The sequence below is a fragment of the Brienomyrus brachyistius genome, unplaced genomic scaffold (genome assembly GCF_023856365.1).
Source record: "Brienomyrus brachyistius isolate T26 unplaced genomic scaffold, BBRACH_0.4 scaffold120, whole genome shotgun sequence".
NCBI classification, from domain to species: Eukaryota; Metazoa; Chordata; class Actinopteri; order Osteoglossiformes; family Mormyridae; genus Brienomyrus; species Brienomyrus brachyistius.
This window is the reverse complement of record NW_026042395.1, coordinates 11,472-29,447: the sequence shown is the minus strand read 5'-3', so window position 1 is coordinate 29,447 and position 17,976 is coordinate 11,472. Positions and strand designations below refer to the sequence as shown.

The window sequence follows — 17,976 nt, the reverse complement described above, 5'->3', positions numbered from 1 at the left end:
TATTGTCAGTAAATTACCAAAGAAAAGTTGTAGTACAAACAGCAGCACAGGGTGGAGGAAGTATCTGCAGGATTGGCTGTCACAGGGTCTTTACAGTCGTAACTGCCTACGGGAAAAAGAAGTGTTCTCTGAAGAGTAGGGTGCATAGAGGACATGCTTCAAAAGTGTTTGCTCTGGGCTGGATGGTTTCTGTTCTTTTTTAAAATATTAAAGAATATTGCTTATTTTTAATAACTCATCGCGGACTTTTTGGCTTCAAGTCTATAGGTACGCAGTGTAGTACTGTATTCGTATAATACTGTGTTATAATGGTGCGTAGCAGAAGCTCCCAACATGAAGGGAATATTAGGGAAAATGGTGTTGTACTCTTAATCCAGTCATGATGATTTGTCAGTATTATGAAGGAGGGGGATGTTAGGATAATTCCAAGGGGCCATAACAATTTTGGAACATAATGTAATTGGTCTGGGTCGGGGGGCCAAAATCTCTAGGGACAATCCTGATCATATGCCTAGATTAAAGTGTAACTTCTGTTGAGTTTTCTAATCGGATACTCCAGTACACTAGATGGGGCTAAAGGACATCCAAAATTTTCACAACCCGTTTGTGGAATTCCCACGAAGAAGAATCTCGGCGCTCTGAGATGGCGTAGTCGTCGCTTTGAAGATGACGTGCTGAAGGTGAAGTGGGTGGTTATACTTGTCAGCAGTTGTTAGGAGAAAGTAATCGTGTATCGTTTTGTAATTTATTTCATTATCAGTACTTACTTTGGAACCTGTACCTCATTTCAAAGGTGCCTTATTTATTTAAACTGTTTCTCGCTGACAGGTTGCGCTTTGGTACTTTACACCACCGCCAAGCTCCGCGTAGCACGCTGCTTGATTTCTCTTACCGCGGCAAAGTCGCTAATCACGTCAAGTGCCTTAATGCTGACCTGCGTCAATCGGGCTTCGTGTTTTTAGTGCAGATCGGGAGACAAGATGCAGAACGTATGATTAGAACCTCATCCCTTCAGGTAAGTTACTGTGATGTGTCATCTTACTATGTTTCTACATAGCAGCTAGCCATCGCTGCTAATTGCCGTAGCAGTTCGCTAAGCAGTAGCGTGATATCAGCATGCGTAGCTGCGCACTTTGAATGTGCATTATGATTTATACTTAGATTACAGTTAACAAGCACAGTATCAATTTACGACTAGGTAGTTTAACTGGGGATTGATGTTTCTCGTCGTTTATGTGACGGATACAATATGCGGCGCAGTTAGGTGTGGCTGCTGCATGTTTAGAACATGCACCCGTCTATAATCTAAATAGTAAGAAAACGGATGGGTGCATCGTTGTTGAGTATATCCAATGGCTAATGGATAAGGCTGTTCCTGCTGTATAAATACCTTAGGACCGGTCGGTTTGGTCCCGGCTTGTAACTCAGGGCCGCACAGGGCAGGTAAATCCAAACCTGTTTTCTTTAATCTTCCGCTTATATACATGTTACATTTGCAGTTTAACCGGCTGTCGGTATATTCAGCAGCAATCGTTCGTTCGTACTAGCTGCTGGTGACCTTGCAGGCATATTATATGCCCAGCCTTTAGCTCAAGGCCTTGTCTGCCCATTAAAAATGCGCGATCAGTTACTGTACAGACTCCAGGCTCATGCCACACACTGCGTTAATGATTTTATTATTATTACTAAATTAAATAAAACGGCACATAAGACAATGTCACAATGCCCTGATCCGGGGTTCTAAGCAAGGCTTTTCCTTAATTTGATGTCTTTATGTACGTATTTCTCATTTCTCGTTGAGAACACAATTCGTCCAAAAATGACGATGATCATGGAAAGTGAATTACTGGGAAAGCTGTGTCCAGTCTGGTGTCTGAGGGAAGTCAGGGCAAGAGGCGCTGTGGTGCATGCGACGTGGCCCCGGGACCAAATGTTCAGTAAAATATACTGTCGGATAAATTGGTAAAGAATTTAGATAAAAGCATCAGGTAAGCATTAAAATATTTAAAGGTTTAAATATTATCAGTAAATTGCTGTTGTTGTTCATAATCTTGATATGAATGATAATAATAGTAGCAATGATAATAATAATTGTGAGATTAGGAAGCGTGTACAAAGGTGTACTTCATGTTTCATGATGGTGAGTTACGGTAGGACTCGGACAGGGACCAATAAAGTGCAGTATTTAGTTTTGCTGTTATACAACGCTGAAGGGGGGTGTGTTCATGTGCTGCAACAGGAGCTGACCCCTCCTCATATTAAAATCCTGCACAGGCCTGTTGGGGTGGGTGGGGGGGGTGGAGTTTCTCTGTGCGTGTGGAGGGGGGGCAGGACTCCGGAGCAGTGCAGGCTAATGGCAAAGTCATAGGGGACTCTGCGAGTTTGTGCTGCTGGATGAAGAGGAAGTGATGTTCCTGAGTTTGGGGGCGATCACCTGGTATGTGCAGTGACTCCTGGTTTGGACTCATTTTGGCCAGAAGAAGCAGAAGAGTAGAAGCTGTTTTTCTCTGAGAGGTTGCAGAACGACCAAGGTGAGGTTAAACGAAGGCCATGCATTAGTTTGCTCCGAAGTGGAACCGGCACACAGATTACTGAGATAGAAGGTTGCATTACTGTCAGTGTCTATCGAACAGTGTGGCATCTGGACCATAGTTCATTGCCTAGTATGTGCCTGCTTTGCCGACTCGACAGGCTTTGGTCTCTTATCAAGCGTGTTGCCTATGAGAAGCACGGTGGCTACATGCTAACGTAGCACACGTTTGTGGATCGTGTCAGCCGCTTGAGAGGGTGATTGTCTCCATTCGGCCTTGAATCCAGCTGGATAAACCTCTGTTATTCTTCTCTTAGTGCCTCTTGTCGGGGCCCAGCCTGAAGGCCATTTTTAGGGGCTACTGCTGGGGGTTTAATATGTCCCTGGCAGGCGAGCGCCGTACGTGCTGCCTGGCAGCCACTGGGGGTGGGCGTTGGGTATCGGCTTGCCGGTGACTGGCCCCCCTCCCTACCGAATCCCGGGTTCAGCGACGGACAGAGCGGTCACGGGAAGGACACTCGTGGGTCTTTTAGCAATACACACTGACCCCGACGTGCTGATTTCAGATTAGTTTTGGTTTTGCCTGGACTTCAGGCTCGCAGATTGGCTGATTTGTGATTCTATTTAGTGAACGTGAACGTTCGCGTATGTTTGAATATTTTTGCTGGAGAGAATGGAGAAATTGGGGTCAGAACGCTTGACAGTGGTCATATTGAGTTTAAAGGGGGAGCAGAGAGAAAAGCAATCCGGTTATAGGTTCATGTGCCACCACACTTGTTGTGTAATGCGTCTGTTTGAGCAACTGCATGTAAACAGTGAGTACAGCCGACTCAGACGGGTCTCTGCCGGGCAGGCTGCCTTTGTCAGGGTTAGACTTTGGAATGCTGTATGAATTCTGTTTGCAAAGCGCACAGGTCTTTCTATTATGATGATTGATTGCAACGTCTACCAATGAATATTAGCTGAGGGTTTTCTTTTGTTCTTCTTCGTTTCCAGTACTTTCTATCTCCTGTTATACACACACACCCTACACTGGTCACCATGGCTCCATTCCCAAGCGGCTTTTACTTGGCCTGGGAAATGGATGTAGGTCCATTTGCCCATTTTTGCCCATGGTGACGAGCAGTAAACTCGCCTAATTTGGTACCTCCAAGCTTCAAATTCCACCTCTGCTCTTCGTCCGAGTTGCTCTAGATTCTTTCCGCAGCTCATAGAAGTGCAACTAAATTGCGAATAGTTTGTCAGTGTGTGTGCCCAGCGATGGACTGGCATCCCACCCAGGGTGTCTCCTGCCCTGTGTTTCCTGCGGTAGCTTCCCAGCTCTCCATCACCCTGTATTGAAAAGCAGATGGATGGGTGGATGATTTCGGTCCTGTTTATAAACATCGACTTGCATTAACTTCACAAAAGTCCTTACTTTTGATTTGATGTGTTTTGAGTTTTTCTTTTCCCAGTTGAGCTGGACTAAGATATTGTTTCTGTTCAGGTTATTTTTGGTTTGGAAGGTAGTCAGGGTGAGTGGGGGGAGCCCGGTGCCCAGTTGCTCTGCTTGTGCTGATAAAGTTTTTATAACACGTGCTGATGTGACACGTGTCTTAGGACCTGCACCACGTGACTTAGACCTAGACGACTGTAACACAGTTGGAGGTGAGAGGTGGCTCCGGTGGTCTTGGGGTCACTCTGATCATCTTCCAGTAATGTCCAGAGAGTTCCAGACTCGAAACCTCATAGGGACTGGGTGTCATGTGAAATCGGGTCAAGGGCAGTTTAATGTCAGTTTGCACGTGTGAAGCGAAAACGTGTTTCTCTGGAGCCGCACAGAGCCAGAACAAAGACCAGCTGATAAACAAACACAGAACGATAAATACTGGCTGGAGAATAACAGAGAACGAAATAAATAAGATGGTTAAAATGAATGTAGAACAGAAAACGATACGCAGCAAAGACAGAACAAAGAATAGAAATAGACTGTGGTGATGACAGGAACGGTGTAGCGTGAATGAGCCCTTCCCAGTGTTTATGGGGGGGGCTGGGGGAGAGCTGAGAAGTCTGACAGCCTGAGGGGAAATAATCTTTCAGAAGCTGGTGGTGTTCGATGGAATGTTCCAGAATCTTTTTCCAGATGTAAGAGAGTGAACAGGCTGTTGAGTTTGGTGTGTGTGTGTGTGTGTGTGTGTGTGGGGGGGGGGGTCACGTATGATCGAGTGGGCCCTACTGTGTGTGTGTGTGTGTGTGTGTGTGTGTGTGTGTGTGTGTGTGTGTGTGTGTGTGTCCCCGCGTTCATTGGCTGAAAACGCCTGAAGCAACCAGTAACATGTTTCTGGGAGCTGCGACTGTATTGTGTCCAATATATAGTGAATTCTTTGTCTGGTTTTGATTCACACGTTTCAGATGCATTTGTAGACTTTGGAGCCTCCGTTTCATTGTTTCCTTTGCTGTCTGATGTTTGATGCACACGCCTGAAAGATTTTTCTCCTCCTCCATTTGAGGGTCATTCTGCTTACTGTGCTTTCCTCAGGAGAAAATTTCAGTCCTGATTTAAAGTTCCCTCTGTTTCCTTCCTCAGCAGGTTTTGGGTTTAACATACAGGGACTGTAATTCTAATGTCACTGTTAGAGGTTCAAGCCTCCCGTGAGTTTAATAACCCCAGTGATACAGCCAGGCTGTTTTTACACGTGATTTACTGTGACTTCATCATTATGAAGCAGTTACACTTCATATCACAGAGCATGTTGTCACCTCAGGGAATGGTCTACTGAGAGGGAGCAAAAACGTGGCCTGTCTGGTAGGGAGCTGAGAGGGAGCAAAAACGTGGCCTGTCTGGTAGGGAGCTGAGAGGGAGCAAAAACGTGGCCTGTCTGGTAGGGAGCTGAGAGGGAGCAAAAACGTGGCCTGTCTGGTAGGGAGCTGAGAGGGAGCAAAAACGTGGCCTGTCTGGTAGGGAGCTGAGAGGGAGCCAAAACGTGGCCTGTCTGGTAGGGAGCTGAGAGGGAGCCAAAACGTGGCCTGTCTGGTAGGGAGCTGAGAGGGAGCAAAAACGTGGCCTGTCTGGTAGGGAGCTGAGAGGGAGCAAAAACGTGGCCTGTCTGGTAGGGAGCTGAGAGGGAGCAAAAACGTGGCCTGTCTGGTAAGGAGCTGAGAGGGAGCAAAAACGTGGCCTGTCTGGTAGGGAGCTGAGAGGGAGCAAAAACGTGGCCTGTCTGGTAGGGAGCTGAGAGGGAGCAAAAACGTGGCCTGTCTGGTAGGGAGCTGAGAGGGAGCAAAAACGTGGCCTGTCTGGTAGGGAGCTGAGAGGGAGCAAAAACGTGGCCTGTCTGGTAGGGAGCTGAGAGGGAGCAAAAACGTGGCCTGTCTGGTAGGCAGCTGGGGTTCCCCGAGGCCCGGGTTGAGAAACACTGGTCTAGTGCCCTCTTGCCATGCCTGAAGACCCTTCTTCTCCTGCAGTGAGATGTCTTTGGTTTTCTCACGCTCCAACACCACCGCTGTTGGCAAGAAGGACAAGAGACTAATGGCAGAGGTGAACGCTTCCCCCCTGAAGCACTTCGTCACGGCCAAGAAGAAGATCAACGGCATCTTCGAGCAGCTGGGCGCCTACATCAAGGAGAGCTCCACGTTCCTGCAGGGTGAGGCGTCCGCTGCAGCCCACATCTCACAATGGCCTTTCTGCTTGTCTTATTGCGCTGGTTCATAGAGTAACTTCTTCCCGCCAGCGTTGCAGCTTTTTTTGTTATGTATGTGTGACCCGCCCCTGCATTTGTACCTGTGTGTGTGATGCAGAGACCTACAAAAATGAGGAGCTGGACCCCATCACCACGGAGGAGCAGGTCACGGAGGTGCGGGGATACCTCTCCAAGGTGGCCGGCATCGGAGAAGTTCTGGCCCGGAGGCACATGAAAGTGGCCTTTTTTGGGAGGTACGGGCGTGCTGCCGCACGGTAGCGAGGGCGGCCGTGATACAGGACATGCTAATGCTAATGCTCTGCTCTCGTAGCTGTTCCGAGGTCGTTAGCCCCGCCTCCAGGTATCAGCCTGCATATCTGTCGTTAAGACTGGCAACAAAACAGGACCATACTTTTCTATAAATGTCGGTGTAGTTTTTTATATAAAATTTGTATCTCTGCTAAATGAATAAAATGTTCTTTTGGAAAAATAAATACAGTTTCTGAGCTAGTTACAGGTGACGATTTGTTTTAAGCCATTTGCTAAACGTTGCTGTATCCTGGGAGTCGAACCAGCAACCTCCAGGTTTGCTGTCTTGGCCGCTTACTGTGCGAGCTTCCTGTCCGCAGGACGAGCAACGGCAAGAGCTCCGTGATCAACGCCATGCTTTGGGACAAGGTGCTGCCGTCGGGAATCGGCCACACCACCAACTGCTTCCTACGGGTGGAGGGCACCGACGGCAACGACGCCTTCCTGCTTACTGAGGGCTCGGAGGAGCGCAAGAGCGTCAAGGTCAGCTCCGGCATCTGGCCCCGGCGGCCATCTTCCCACGTGTCCGAGGAAATCTGTTCGTTCTGTTATTGGTTGATAAAGGCTTTGTTTGGGGTGGGGGGAAAGGGAGGGGGGCTGTGAAATTCTACCTATAGACCTACTTGTTTGGCCTTCACTTCAAACCTGCTTTGGTGATCAGTTGTTGCCATGACAACTGCTGCTTGGCTACTGTGGAATGGGGGCATGGAGGATGTGGGGTGCGTGCTGTACATGAAGACACTCTGTCAGATGGGAGGGGCAGATGTTTTACATCAGACTCCTGGCCTTCTGCCTGTATGTCTGTGAGCTGGTGGGGGGGGTGGGGCGGGGAGGCTCACATCTGTCTGGCCCACTGCCTCTCCTCCCCCCTGCATTGTTTAACAGACTTCCTGAATTAGTTCTCTTTTATGTTTTATCTGCATTTCCACTTTAGCTTTGACTGGCTAGCAGCCCTCGTCTCTGGAGTTTGGCCGTGAGGGTCACTGGAGTCGATCTCCCCCCTCAGTCGCGAAAGGTTCAGCCCGGTCCCTCACGCTCCGGCAGGTTCCGTGCCGCACGTGTATAAACGATCGTGGTGTGTTGGAGCGTCCAAAAATAGCACCGGGTGTCACAGACGCCTCTGGCACTGATGCCTCCGCTCACGTAGTCAGAATTAAGGCCTGTAGCACTGAGGGCTCTACCGCTGGGGCCCTGGGTTTGAAAGGACGGTCTGTTGGACTGCTGTACGTCCAGAGCCTCTGTGTCTGATAGGGGCTGTCTGTTGGATGCCTTTCTTTTCTGGCTCCACACCTGCAGCCCCTCCAGCATATCTGTTAGTCTGATGTATTCTCATGTTTGCTCCCACAGGCGACATTTAAGAATAATTCACTCCACATAAACTGATTTATCGATCTTTACTCTTCCCCATTAATTACAAATGAGTTTGGGTGAGAGGGGGTGATTCTGTGGACCTCTGGCATGTCCATATGTGTGCATGTCCCTCCCTGCCTCTGAGCTGACCCCCTCCCCCCTCGCTGTGTGTGTCTGGCAGACGGTGAACCACCTGGCCCACGCCCTGCACCAAGATGAGCACCTGGATGCCGGCAGCCTGGTCTCTGTCATGTGGCCTAAAGCCAAGTGTGCGCTGCTGCGAGACGACCTTGTGCTAATGGACAGGTCAGCCCCCGTCTTCAAAGCTACATGTATATGACAGCTGTGGTCCAAAAACTGAGGCTTTTTTCGCTACTCAGTTTTTTTCTGCTTCCTCATGGGATTTGATCCAATACCCGTATGGCAGACATCCCGAATCCACTGCCCTTGATATGTAGAATCACATACTGTGGCTTAAAGTTACCGTTTCAGGAAACACGGCCGCTGAATTAATGTCCTTGACTTTGTGAAAGTTAACGTTGTGGTTGACGCGACCTCGTTCCCGACGTTCCTCAGTCCCGGCATCGACGTCACCACCGAGCTGGACAGCTGGATCGACAGATTTTGCCTGGATGCCGATGTGTTCGTCCTGGTGGCCAATTCTGAGTCCACGCTGATGCAGACGGTGAGTCCCATGCCCCCCCCCCCCCCCCCGCATCCGGCCCCCAGCTCTGTCTCACATGCACACGCTCGTTGTCTTGTAGGAGAAGTCGTTTTTCCACAAAGTGAATGAACGCCTCTCCCGGCCCAACATCTTCATCCTGAACAACCGCTGGGACGCCTCCGCCTCCGAGCAGGAGTACATGGAGGAGGTACGCTCGCTCCCTGTGTGTCTGTCCTACACATCCCAGCCAGTGTCGTAAAGCTATTTAGCAGGGCCTGCTTTCACAGGCCTTATATGCACCCAGTATCTAATGCTGAACAAAGGGCGTGTCCAAAATAGTATACTTGCACAGTATGTACTGAATTTGATTAGAAGCGTACTACTGGTCTGTTAATGTAGTATGTACTGTATGTATGCATGAGAGCAGTATGTATGCACTCAGGCACACTGCAGTCACTCGCTTATATATTACCTGGATACCGTCGACCTGGATGGCCATCGCCTCCGGCCCCCCCACAGAAGTTAAAAACTGTTAAAAACTATCAATGGAAAGAATACATTTTTGAGTCAACTTGTATAACTGGCCTTTGTAGTAATTTAAGTACTAAAACAAACGGCACTTCCTCTATCATCTTGATTAAAAATGTCTGACCATGCAACATCACTCTGACCATGCAACATCACTCTGACCATGCAACATCACTCTGACCATGCAACATCACTCTGACCATGCAACATCACTCTGACCATGCAACATCACTCTGACCATGCAACATCACTCTGACCATGCAACATCATACAGGATCGCGTCCATTGGTTACACCCTACATAATCCCACCCACTGTCCACGATTGGCTCACTTAACCCCTCCCTCTGTCCTTGATTGGGTGACATAATGTGATGCTGTGAGGTTGGCCAGCAGGACTAATTATGCCGTTATTGACATGCTTTGCACCACATTGTGTGTATCTTTAAATTATGTAAATTAATGTGTGTTCGTGTTAATTGTAAATGTCGAAATTGTATAATGTGTCTCGTTGGTGCGTGTATATTTCGCCCTCCCCTGTCTGTGGCACTGCTAGTAGGCTGTTCATAAAGAGTGACCATTTGGTTTAAAGCAGCATATTTTGTTATCTTGCTTATTGAAATGATACAACCACTTGCTGTTGAAAAACCATGTTTTTTTCATGTATGTGGGTCTGCTGTGTTTAAAATACTTTTGCCATTTTCTGTGGTTGCTTTTTTACTATTAGATGGTTCTTGTATGTTCTTTTCAAATTGAATGATTTTTCTTTATAAAGGTAAGATTTGATATTCCAAAATCCTTTTTCCAAAAATAGCTGTTGTAAAAGGGGGGGTCGTCTTATAATTGGGGCCATCTTGCATTCAGGCCAATACAGTACATTACTCCTGCTACGTAACAAATGGGTATGTGATTTCGGACTCACCCATTGAGGGAGACGTCCAACCCTGGCCCTAAAGTGCCAGTGGTCATATGATCTAATCCGCCCTCTGTGAGGCAGAACGCTTCTGTGTTTCTCCCACGCTCCCTGACTGCAGTTCTCTGTCTGGGGGGGTGGTGTCTGGGGGGGTTGGGCCTGCAGGGACTTGAGTCACAGGCCCAGAAACAGAGCGATTCGCATAAAGGAACAGGCCGCTTCAGTGCCTCGCTGGAATGGCGGGACTCTGGACGCCGCAGTCCGAACGTGCAGTCAGTGCCGCGGCTGTACGTGCTTGCGCTCGCCTGAGGTGTGTTCAGAGATGTGTGCCAGACATGCAGAGAGGTCTGGGGGGTGCAGTTTGCTGACGGTCCTCTGGGAGAGGAGCCCGAGTCCCGCGTGGCTCGATCTCGGCGTCTCCGCACACCGCGGCAGCCCCGCATGCCCCTGCGAGTCTCCCGGCGAGCTGCACCTTGTCATCTTTAAAAACGAGTGGCGCGGCTGCCCCTGCAGGTGAGGCGGCAGCACATGGACCGCTGCAGCGGCTTCCTGGTGGACGAGCTGGGAGTGGTGGACCGCGCCCAGGCCAGCGACCGCATCTTCTTCGTGTCCGCGAAGGAGGTGCTGCAGGCGCGGATGCAGAAGACGCAGGGCATGCCGGAAGCAGGTACCCCGCCGACAAAATCTGAGTCGCCATTTCGATAATTTGGCGCTACGCTAATCTAGATGATCTGTAGAGTTGGAGCTTTAATACAGAGTTTGTATGTGTACATGTGCGCCCTGCGATGGACTGCAGTCCTGTTCCCTGGGCTTCCTGGGATTAGCTCCAGGTTGACATGGTAACCCAGTGCTGCGGTAGCGGTTATGGTAACTGCATGACTGGCTGTAACTGGTTAAGGAACTAAGTTGAATGCCCCAGTTGCAGGAATGCATGGGTACGGAAAAATAACGACTGAGTTTCCAGTAAAGGCGTTTTTGTTTGCAGGGGGGGCTCTGGCTGAAGGCTTTCAGGCGCGGATGTTCGAGTTCCAGAATTTCGAGAGGCGGTTTGAGGTCAGTAGGCTGAGACCCGGCCGTGGGGGGGTGGGGTTCGAAGGCCAGGGTACCCTCAGGTGACGTGACGTCCTGTGTGGCAGGAGTGCATCTCGCAGTCGGCGGTGAAGACCAAATTCGAGCAGCACACGGTGCGAGCCAAGCAGATCTCTGAGACTCTGCGCCTCATCATGGACTCGGTGCACGTGGCGGCACAGGAGCAGAGGTGGGTGGGTGGGTGGTGTCTGCTGGCTAAATAAGTGTGAACTTCAATATTTGTCTTGGCACAATGCTTACAATCTTACAATGACACATAATGATAAGAGTACAGAAGACAACAGTGAAACACAAAACGTCTCTCGTTCATCAGTCAACGTGCAATGAGGTTAAATAAGATACATGTGTGGTTGTTATAGGGCCTGTTCAGCAGGTAACGGGGAAACCCCAGGGATGATTGGGGAATACTTTAGGATTGACAAGCTGCGTAAATGTCTGGAGTAGTTTTAATCTATGTTTTAAAACAATGGCCTGCTTTTATAACCTTAATATAAAAATGCCACTTAGCCTAGGAATGGGATTGTTTTGTACTATAGTAAACAAAGATGAAAAGGGGGTGGGTGTGTGTGTGTGTGTAGGATTCACTGCCTGGAGACCAAGGACGAGCGCCAGGACAGGGTGGAGTTCATCGAGAAGCAGCTAGACCTTCTCACACTGGACTGCAAGAACAAGATCAGGTGCATCACAGAGGAGGTGGAGAAGCAGGTGAGGCGAGGAGCCGCGCGCCACTCGGTCCTCCGAAGGGGCTGCAGCGTGCGAGTGACATGGCCACACGGGGGCGCTGCTGCGAAGATCACGCTCAAGTGTGCCTGTGCCGAGAGTGTTAAGTGTTTCTCATGGAGGCTCCGAATATGGATGGATCCTTCTTCCTTGCTCTAAATCCAAGCCCTTTTGACCTTTTCTCTCTTTCCGACACTCCAAAGGTGTCTAACGCCATGGCAGAAGAGATCAGGCGTCTCTATGTGCTGGTGGATGAATTTCACATGGACTTCCACCCCTCCCAGGTGGTGCTGAAGGTGTATAAGAATGTAAGTAGCCCACCTTCCTTTGTCATTGTCATTAGATGCCATTTTTGTGGAAGGGAACTGAGGGGCTTTCAGATCCCGTGAATTCTGACATCGTTGACTGGCTGGTGTTGGCCTCCAGCTAAGGGATTCCTGCCTCATGTCCTTTTTAAATACAAGCAGAGTGCATTTCGGTCTGTGTGCGTAGCAGGTATGTGCAGGTATGCTTGCAGTTTTCCGGAAGCTTCTCCCTTCCTGCAGGAACTTCACAGGCACATTGAGGAGGGCCTGGGCCGGAATATGTCGGAGAGGTGCTCTTCCGCCATCAGCTCCGCCTTGCAGACGACACAGAGCGAGATGATAGGTCGGTTTGCCTGCAGGGGGCAGGGTGCTGATATGCTGCTTTCTGATTGCTTCTGTCGGGGTCGGTGTGTAGTCTTGTGGAGTTTATACAGTATCTGTAATGGCCGGAGTCAACTAGCCGCTTTATCATTGTGTGGTTTAGGAGTAGGGTGGATATGGAGCGGACTGCAGTTAGCACGTATTATTGGACCGGGGTGTTTTAAGCAATGGCCTTATGTACAGTTCATGCCAGTGTTGCCGATCTGACCGCCCCTATCGCTCCCTAGAGGGTCTGAAGCCTCTGCTGCCCCCGGTGGCCAGGGAGCAGGTGGACAAGCTGGTGCCCCGACAGAGCTTCAACCTGAGCTACGACCTCAACTGCGACAAGCTGTGCAGCGACTTCCAGGAGGACGTCGGCTTCCACTTCTCCCTGGGCTGGACCATGCTTGTCAACCGTTTTCTGGGGCCCAAGAACACGCGACGTGCCCTCATGGGATATAACGACCAGGTAGGAGTTCTCCCCCCGAGAGCAGAGCTCAGCAGCCTTGACCGCAGAGTGCCGGTATCCAGCGGTATTCCATCCTACCTGGTCTCTGATGAACCGCACCTGACCTCAGGCAGATGGTAACTCATCACGTAGGATAGAAAATCATTTCATCAACTAATAGTCCTCCCTGCCCACAGGTACCTCGTCCCCTGGCCATCACCCCTGTTAGCACCAGCATGCCCCCCTACCCCCAAGGCTCCATGACCCAGGAGGAGATCATGGTCTCCATGGTGACAGGCCTGGCATCCCTCACCTCCAGGACGTCCATGGGCATCATCGTCGTTGGGGGCGTGGTAAGACATGCGGCCTTCCCCATGTCCACTGGGGGGTGGGACCCGGCTCCCCTGATACACCTGTACCCCCCTCCCTACCGCAGATCTGGAAGGCAGTGGGCTGGCGGCTGATCGCCCTCTCAGTCGGCCTGTATGGTCTGCTTTACGTCTACGAGCGCCTCACCTGGACCACCAAGGCAAAGGAGCGCACCTTCAAGCGCCAGTTCGTGGACTATGCCAGCGAGAAGCTCCAGCTGATAGTCAGCTACACTGGCTCCAACTGCAGCCACCAGGTCCAGCAGTGAGTATATCTCTGCTCTGCACTGCACTGCCTACGTTAGCTGCCAGGCTTTGGAAAACTGAAGTTCTTTAAGAAGTTCAAACGCACTGGGAGATGCGCTCAGCAAACCTTCAGCATTTCTGTATTACTATGAATTCCTGCTGGAAAGTATCTCTCGGTGCATCCCCAGTACTTTTTCAGAGTGTTTATTATTTAATTTCTTTGTCATTGGAGCTCATTGTACTGTGTACCCACAGTACTTTCCAATAAAATATCATAATCATCTAAAATGATCATGTAGTTTCAGTGATATTTTATTTCTGCAGTTTTCTGAAGCAGTTCCCATAAATCAATAGACAATGTTTTATTAATAATGGAAAAAAAAACTTAAAAGTACTTGCGCAGCTTCTGCCTGCTAGGTGAAGCTTCATGAACCACTTCTTATATTTTTTGACCCCACTAGATGGCGCCCTTTCTAAACGTTAGGGCAAGCTTTAGTCCGTGTTTTTTAACAGACAGCACCATCTAGTGGGGTCAAAAAATGCAGCAAGTGGTTCATGAAGCTTCATTTTGCCATTGGTACTAGAAGCCTGTGACTTGCATCTGATGGCATTTCTGCATGCTTGTGTGTGTGTGTGTGTGTGTGTGTGTGTGTGTGTGTGTGTGTGTGTGTGTGTGTGTGTGTGTGTGTGTGTGTGTGTGTGTTGTGCAGGGAGCTGGCGGGCACCTTCGCTCAGCTCTGCCAGCAGGTTGACGTGACCCGGCAGAATCTGGAAGACGAGATAAAGGACTTGAACAGGAAGATTGAGCTCCTGGATGCCCTGCAGAGCAAAGCCAAGCTGCTGCGGTAAGGGCTGCTTCACACAGGGACTCAGGCGTCCCTGCTGTACTAATGCAAGCCTGCCTCCCCCCTGTTAAACCACTCAAGTTCTCCCCTCCCCTAAGCCTTGTACAAAATGTGAGCCCCAGTATTAGCTATGGCAGGGTTTCCCAGCCCAGTCCTCAGGGTCCCACAGACGGTCCCTCCCAACTCCCTGCCGGGCAGTCCACATTTTTGCTACCTAGGAGGCAGCAAAAACGTGAACCGTGTATGAGTCCCTGAAGACCGGGTTGGGAAGCACTGAGCTATGGTAATTTATTATGGAAAGAACTCCTAATGTCCTGTATAAGACTGATCATATTTTTAAAATGTAGATTGGATTTGTAACATGGGTGTATTGTCATCTCTAAAGGGTAAGGTGAGTCTATAGGAGTGATCGGTTGGTGGTGACTGTGCCCTTTTATTAGGGGTCCAAGAACTGTTATTGGTATAATTAGTGGTCCCTGTAATTCTTGCATATGTGTTCATTAGCAAAGAGGCCATGGGTAATGTAGCTGACCTATGGGGCAGTGACTGACTGCTTTGAAATGAGACCTAAGGTGTCTCTGCCTGCTGCCGCCTCACTGCCGCGGAAGCGTTTGGCGCGTATGACTCCATCCTTCCCAAGTAGGCTTAAATGTGACTTGTGCTGCTGCTTCAGCGCCCTCTAGTGGATTGCTGTCGCGTGCAGAGCGCTGTTGCGCGCTAATCTTTCTCACCGTCTGCGTGGTATTTACAGTGTAGGTAGCGGCGCTCCCTACGCTGTAGCCTAACGTGCACGTCCTCATTTTAGCGTCACCATTTTAATGTCATTTTCTTACTGTCCCTCTTCAGGAACAAAGCCGGCTGGCTGGACAGCGAGCTGAACATGTTTACTCAGCAGTACTTGCGGCAGGGGCGATAAGAGGAGTAGCCAGCGGTCTCGGACCAGTTCGCATACTGCAAAGGAGGCTCTAGAAAGCACTTTTTATTGTTAATTTCCACCACACCCCCCACTTCTGTAAATGTATAAATATTTGTTTTTGTCGTCATTTGAAGGATAACACATTTTATCCATGCCTTTTAGAGGAAAATAATATACCAAATACAATTCAGTGTGGTATTAATTTCTCAAGAAAATGCTTTTTCTCTGCCAGTTTCGTTACGTATAAAGATGCCTTTTAAGCTGTAATAGGCTGACGGGAGAATCAGCTTAGTTGTAAATACATTTTTTTTGTTGTTGTAAAACATGATTTGAAATTTACAGCTGTAGTTGTAAAGTTTATAATTTATAATTACTTTTTTCATGTCACTTGAAAATATTAAGTCTTGCTATTAGACTGTGCACTGATATTAAAATTACCTGCATGCAGAATTGCTGTTTTTTTTCTTCCTCCTTTTTTTAAAAAGATGTATCCTTACCCTGTATTGTGGAGATGATCGCTTGATCGAGCATTTTGAGGAACGTTTATCGCCTATTTCAGATCAGTGCACGTTTTAAGATGGTAGTGAAGTCGGAGACAACACTTGTTGGGAATCGTCAATGCGCGATTTGCACGTGCCGCGTCCGCCCTCGTCTCGCGTCCATTGAAATGAATGTACAGCGTGTTTGCATTGGTCACGTGTTACAGCGGCAGCGCTTCACTCGTGTGTCAGTAGCTAGTCTGGGTAGCTGGTTCACTGTCGGATTGTCAGCAGTATCGGGCAGTCGCTTTTTTAAACGACGGGAAGACATTAAGATGGCATTTGCAAGTAAAAGTCATGCATATGGGAAAAAAAGACATTTTCCATGGGAAAGGGCACCGTATTAATGAGCTTAATTCAGCTAAATCTCTTCAAACCCCATGTAGAAGAAATTCCAAGTAAATCAGTCATAATATAAACGAATGGATGTTATACGATCAGGTCACCACTGATCTGTAAAGTGATGACCCCTTTTGCAGCCCGATTGATTTTTTTCAAACTCTAAATTCGATGAGTTTTTGACAGATTACCGGTCTCTGTTTCAGGGAATAAAGTTTGATTAAAACAAACGCTTTTTCCCAAGACTTGCTGAAGGTAGCCCTATAAAAATGGCCTGTTTCGTTTATTATAAATCAACCTCAGCTCAAATATATTTAAGGCAGGTCTGCAGTGGCACCAAGTTTCAAGTTGTTAAAGTGCAGTGGTGGCTGTTTTTCCCGCTTAATGCATCGGTGGTCTGCACGAAGTGATTAAAAGTCTCCCGAAACGTCTTCAAGATGAAAACATGCATTAAGTGTTATTTCATAGTCCATGTATTTTTGTTTTTGGTAACTTTTCGCCAATCAATACCGAGTCTGTTCTGACCCAGTCACTGTCCATGTATGATTGTAACATGTATTCAGTAACCATTGTAACCCATCGCCTTGTCAACCCAAATGTAAGGAAAACGACAATAAAGACTTTAGAAACGGCACCTGGAAACTTGTGGTTCTTGATTTAATGTAAATACCCCAACCGGGTACTATTAACCGGGAATCTTGTCTAAAAGAAATGCACTGAATAGACTTTGGGAGTAAGTAATTACAAGACCCGCAAAGCCTAGTGGTCCTGAGTAGCTACTCACGGCCCCGTGTTTCCCGCTGTCTCCTGTCCGGTGGGCTCCTTACCGCAGACAATGACCTACCTCTCGATCTATATATTTTTAGATTCTAAATTGCTCGTTTGAGGAATGAGAAAGTTTTCTCTGGTCACGCTTCTCGGCTCATAAACGTATTCCGTTAAGTAAGATCCCCCCTCCGGTAAAGTTTGTTAGGAGCAAATAAACACGTTGCTGTACTCCATACCAACCCAACTTTAGCTTACTTTTCAGTACATTGTGTTATGGCCTCATCGCTGCTTTCTGTTGATTAACATTTATTTACCGCTCAAGGGTGGTTAATTAAATACGAAAGTAATGGTATTTAATGTCAAATCTCCCGGCTTTGCCAGCTTGTTTTTAAAAGTCATTTAAAATGAACATTCTCTGCCTTAAATTATTCCGTGGCGCTTGACAGCTGTCAAGTGCTGTAAATTATAATGTAATACTTAATTAAAGAAAACCAATTAAGGGATTTTTTAATTAGGAAGTTAGTGTTGCATGGCAGAGCTGAAAAATGCGGGAGGTGCTAATGAAAACCTAATATTTGTTCAAATTTTTAAATTTTATCACGTGTGTGGGCCCCTATTCTGAAATTAGGCCTACGAGCTTCAGTGATTTAAATGCAAAACGGTTCATTTTTATTGAATTTTTATTTTTGTCGAAGCGGGTATATTTTTTCCTCGCGTTGTGGCACAGTGGCAGTCTTTGTCCTGTAGAGGATCGCAGGTGCTCCAAGATGTCCTGTTCGTTTTCTCCGTCACCCTTGATTACCCCTATATGATCAATCAGGCAGATCGCTTGATGGAGAAACAATGGAAGCCAGATCTTAAGGGAACTGTCTCCGCTATTGTTGTTTCATTTTTATCACACACCGATCAGGCGGCGCAGCACACCACGGTATATTTCGATTGATTACCAGGCTCAGACTGCTGTAAAGAAGCAAAACAAATTTCTTTACGTGTCATAACCCTAATTATTGTTCTGCCCATTACCTGGAATGCTACCATTTATAACCGTGACGTTAGACCGTTCAAACAGTAATTAAGCTAGT

General features: G+C 48.1%; 1 protein-coding gene across 3 annotated transcripts; it reads left to right on the top strand.

Moving 5' to 3' along the window:
• Positions 1-619: 619 nt before the first annotated feature.
• On the top strand, positions 620-16,760 carry mfn2 (mitofusin 2). Of its 3 annotated transcripts, XM_049004809.1 has the most exons (19): positions 620-680; positions 963-1,015; positions 5,975-6,153; positions 6,308-6,443; positions 6,819-6,981; positions 8,030-8,154; positions 8,425-8,533; positions 8,613-8,720; positions 10,465-10,618; positions 10,937-11,004; positions 11,088-11,209; positions 11,619-11,745; positions 11,964-12,068; positions 12,306-12,408; positions 12,674-12,894; positions 13,071-13,226; positions 13,310-13,506; positions 14,198-14,332; positions 15,179-16,760. In XM_049004809.1, exons 3-19 carry the CDS (start codon positions 5,979-5,981, stop codon positions 15,246-15,248), a joined length of 2,274 nt encoding a protein of 757 aa, XP_048860766.1. In that variant the 5' UTR covers positions 620-680; positions 963-1,015; positions 5,975-5,978; the 3' UTR covers positions 15,249-16,760. The 3 variants fall into 3 exon arrangements, with proteins under 3 accessions (XP_048860766.1, XP_048860764.1, XP_048860765.1); XM_049004807.1 differs by having other exon boundaries at positions 659-1,015; XM_049004808.1 differs by lacking the exons at positions 620-680; positions 963-1,015 and adding an exon at positions 2,335-2,531.
• Positions 16,761-17,976: the final 1,216 nt, after the last annotated feature.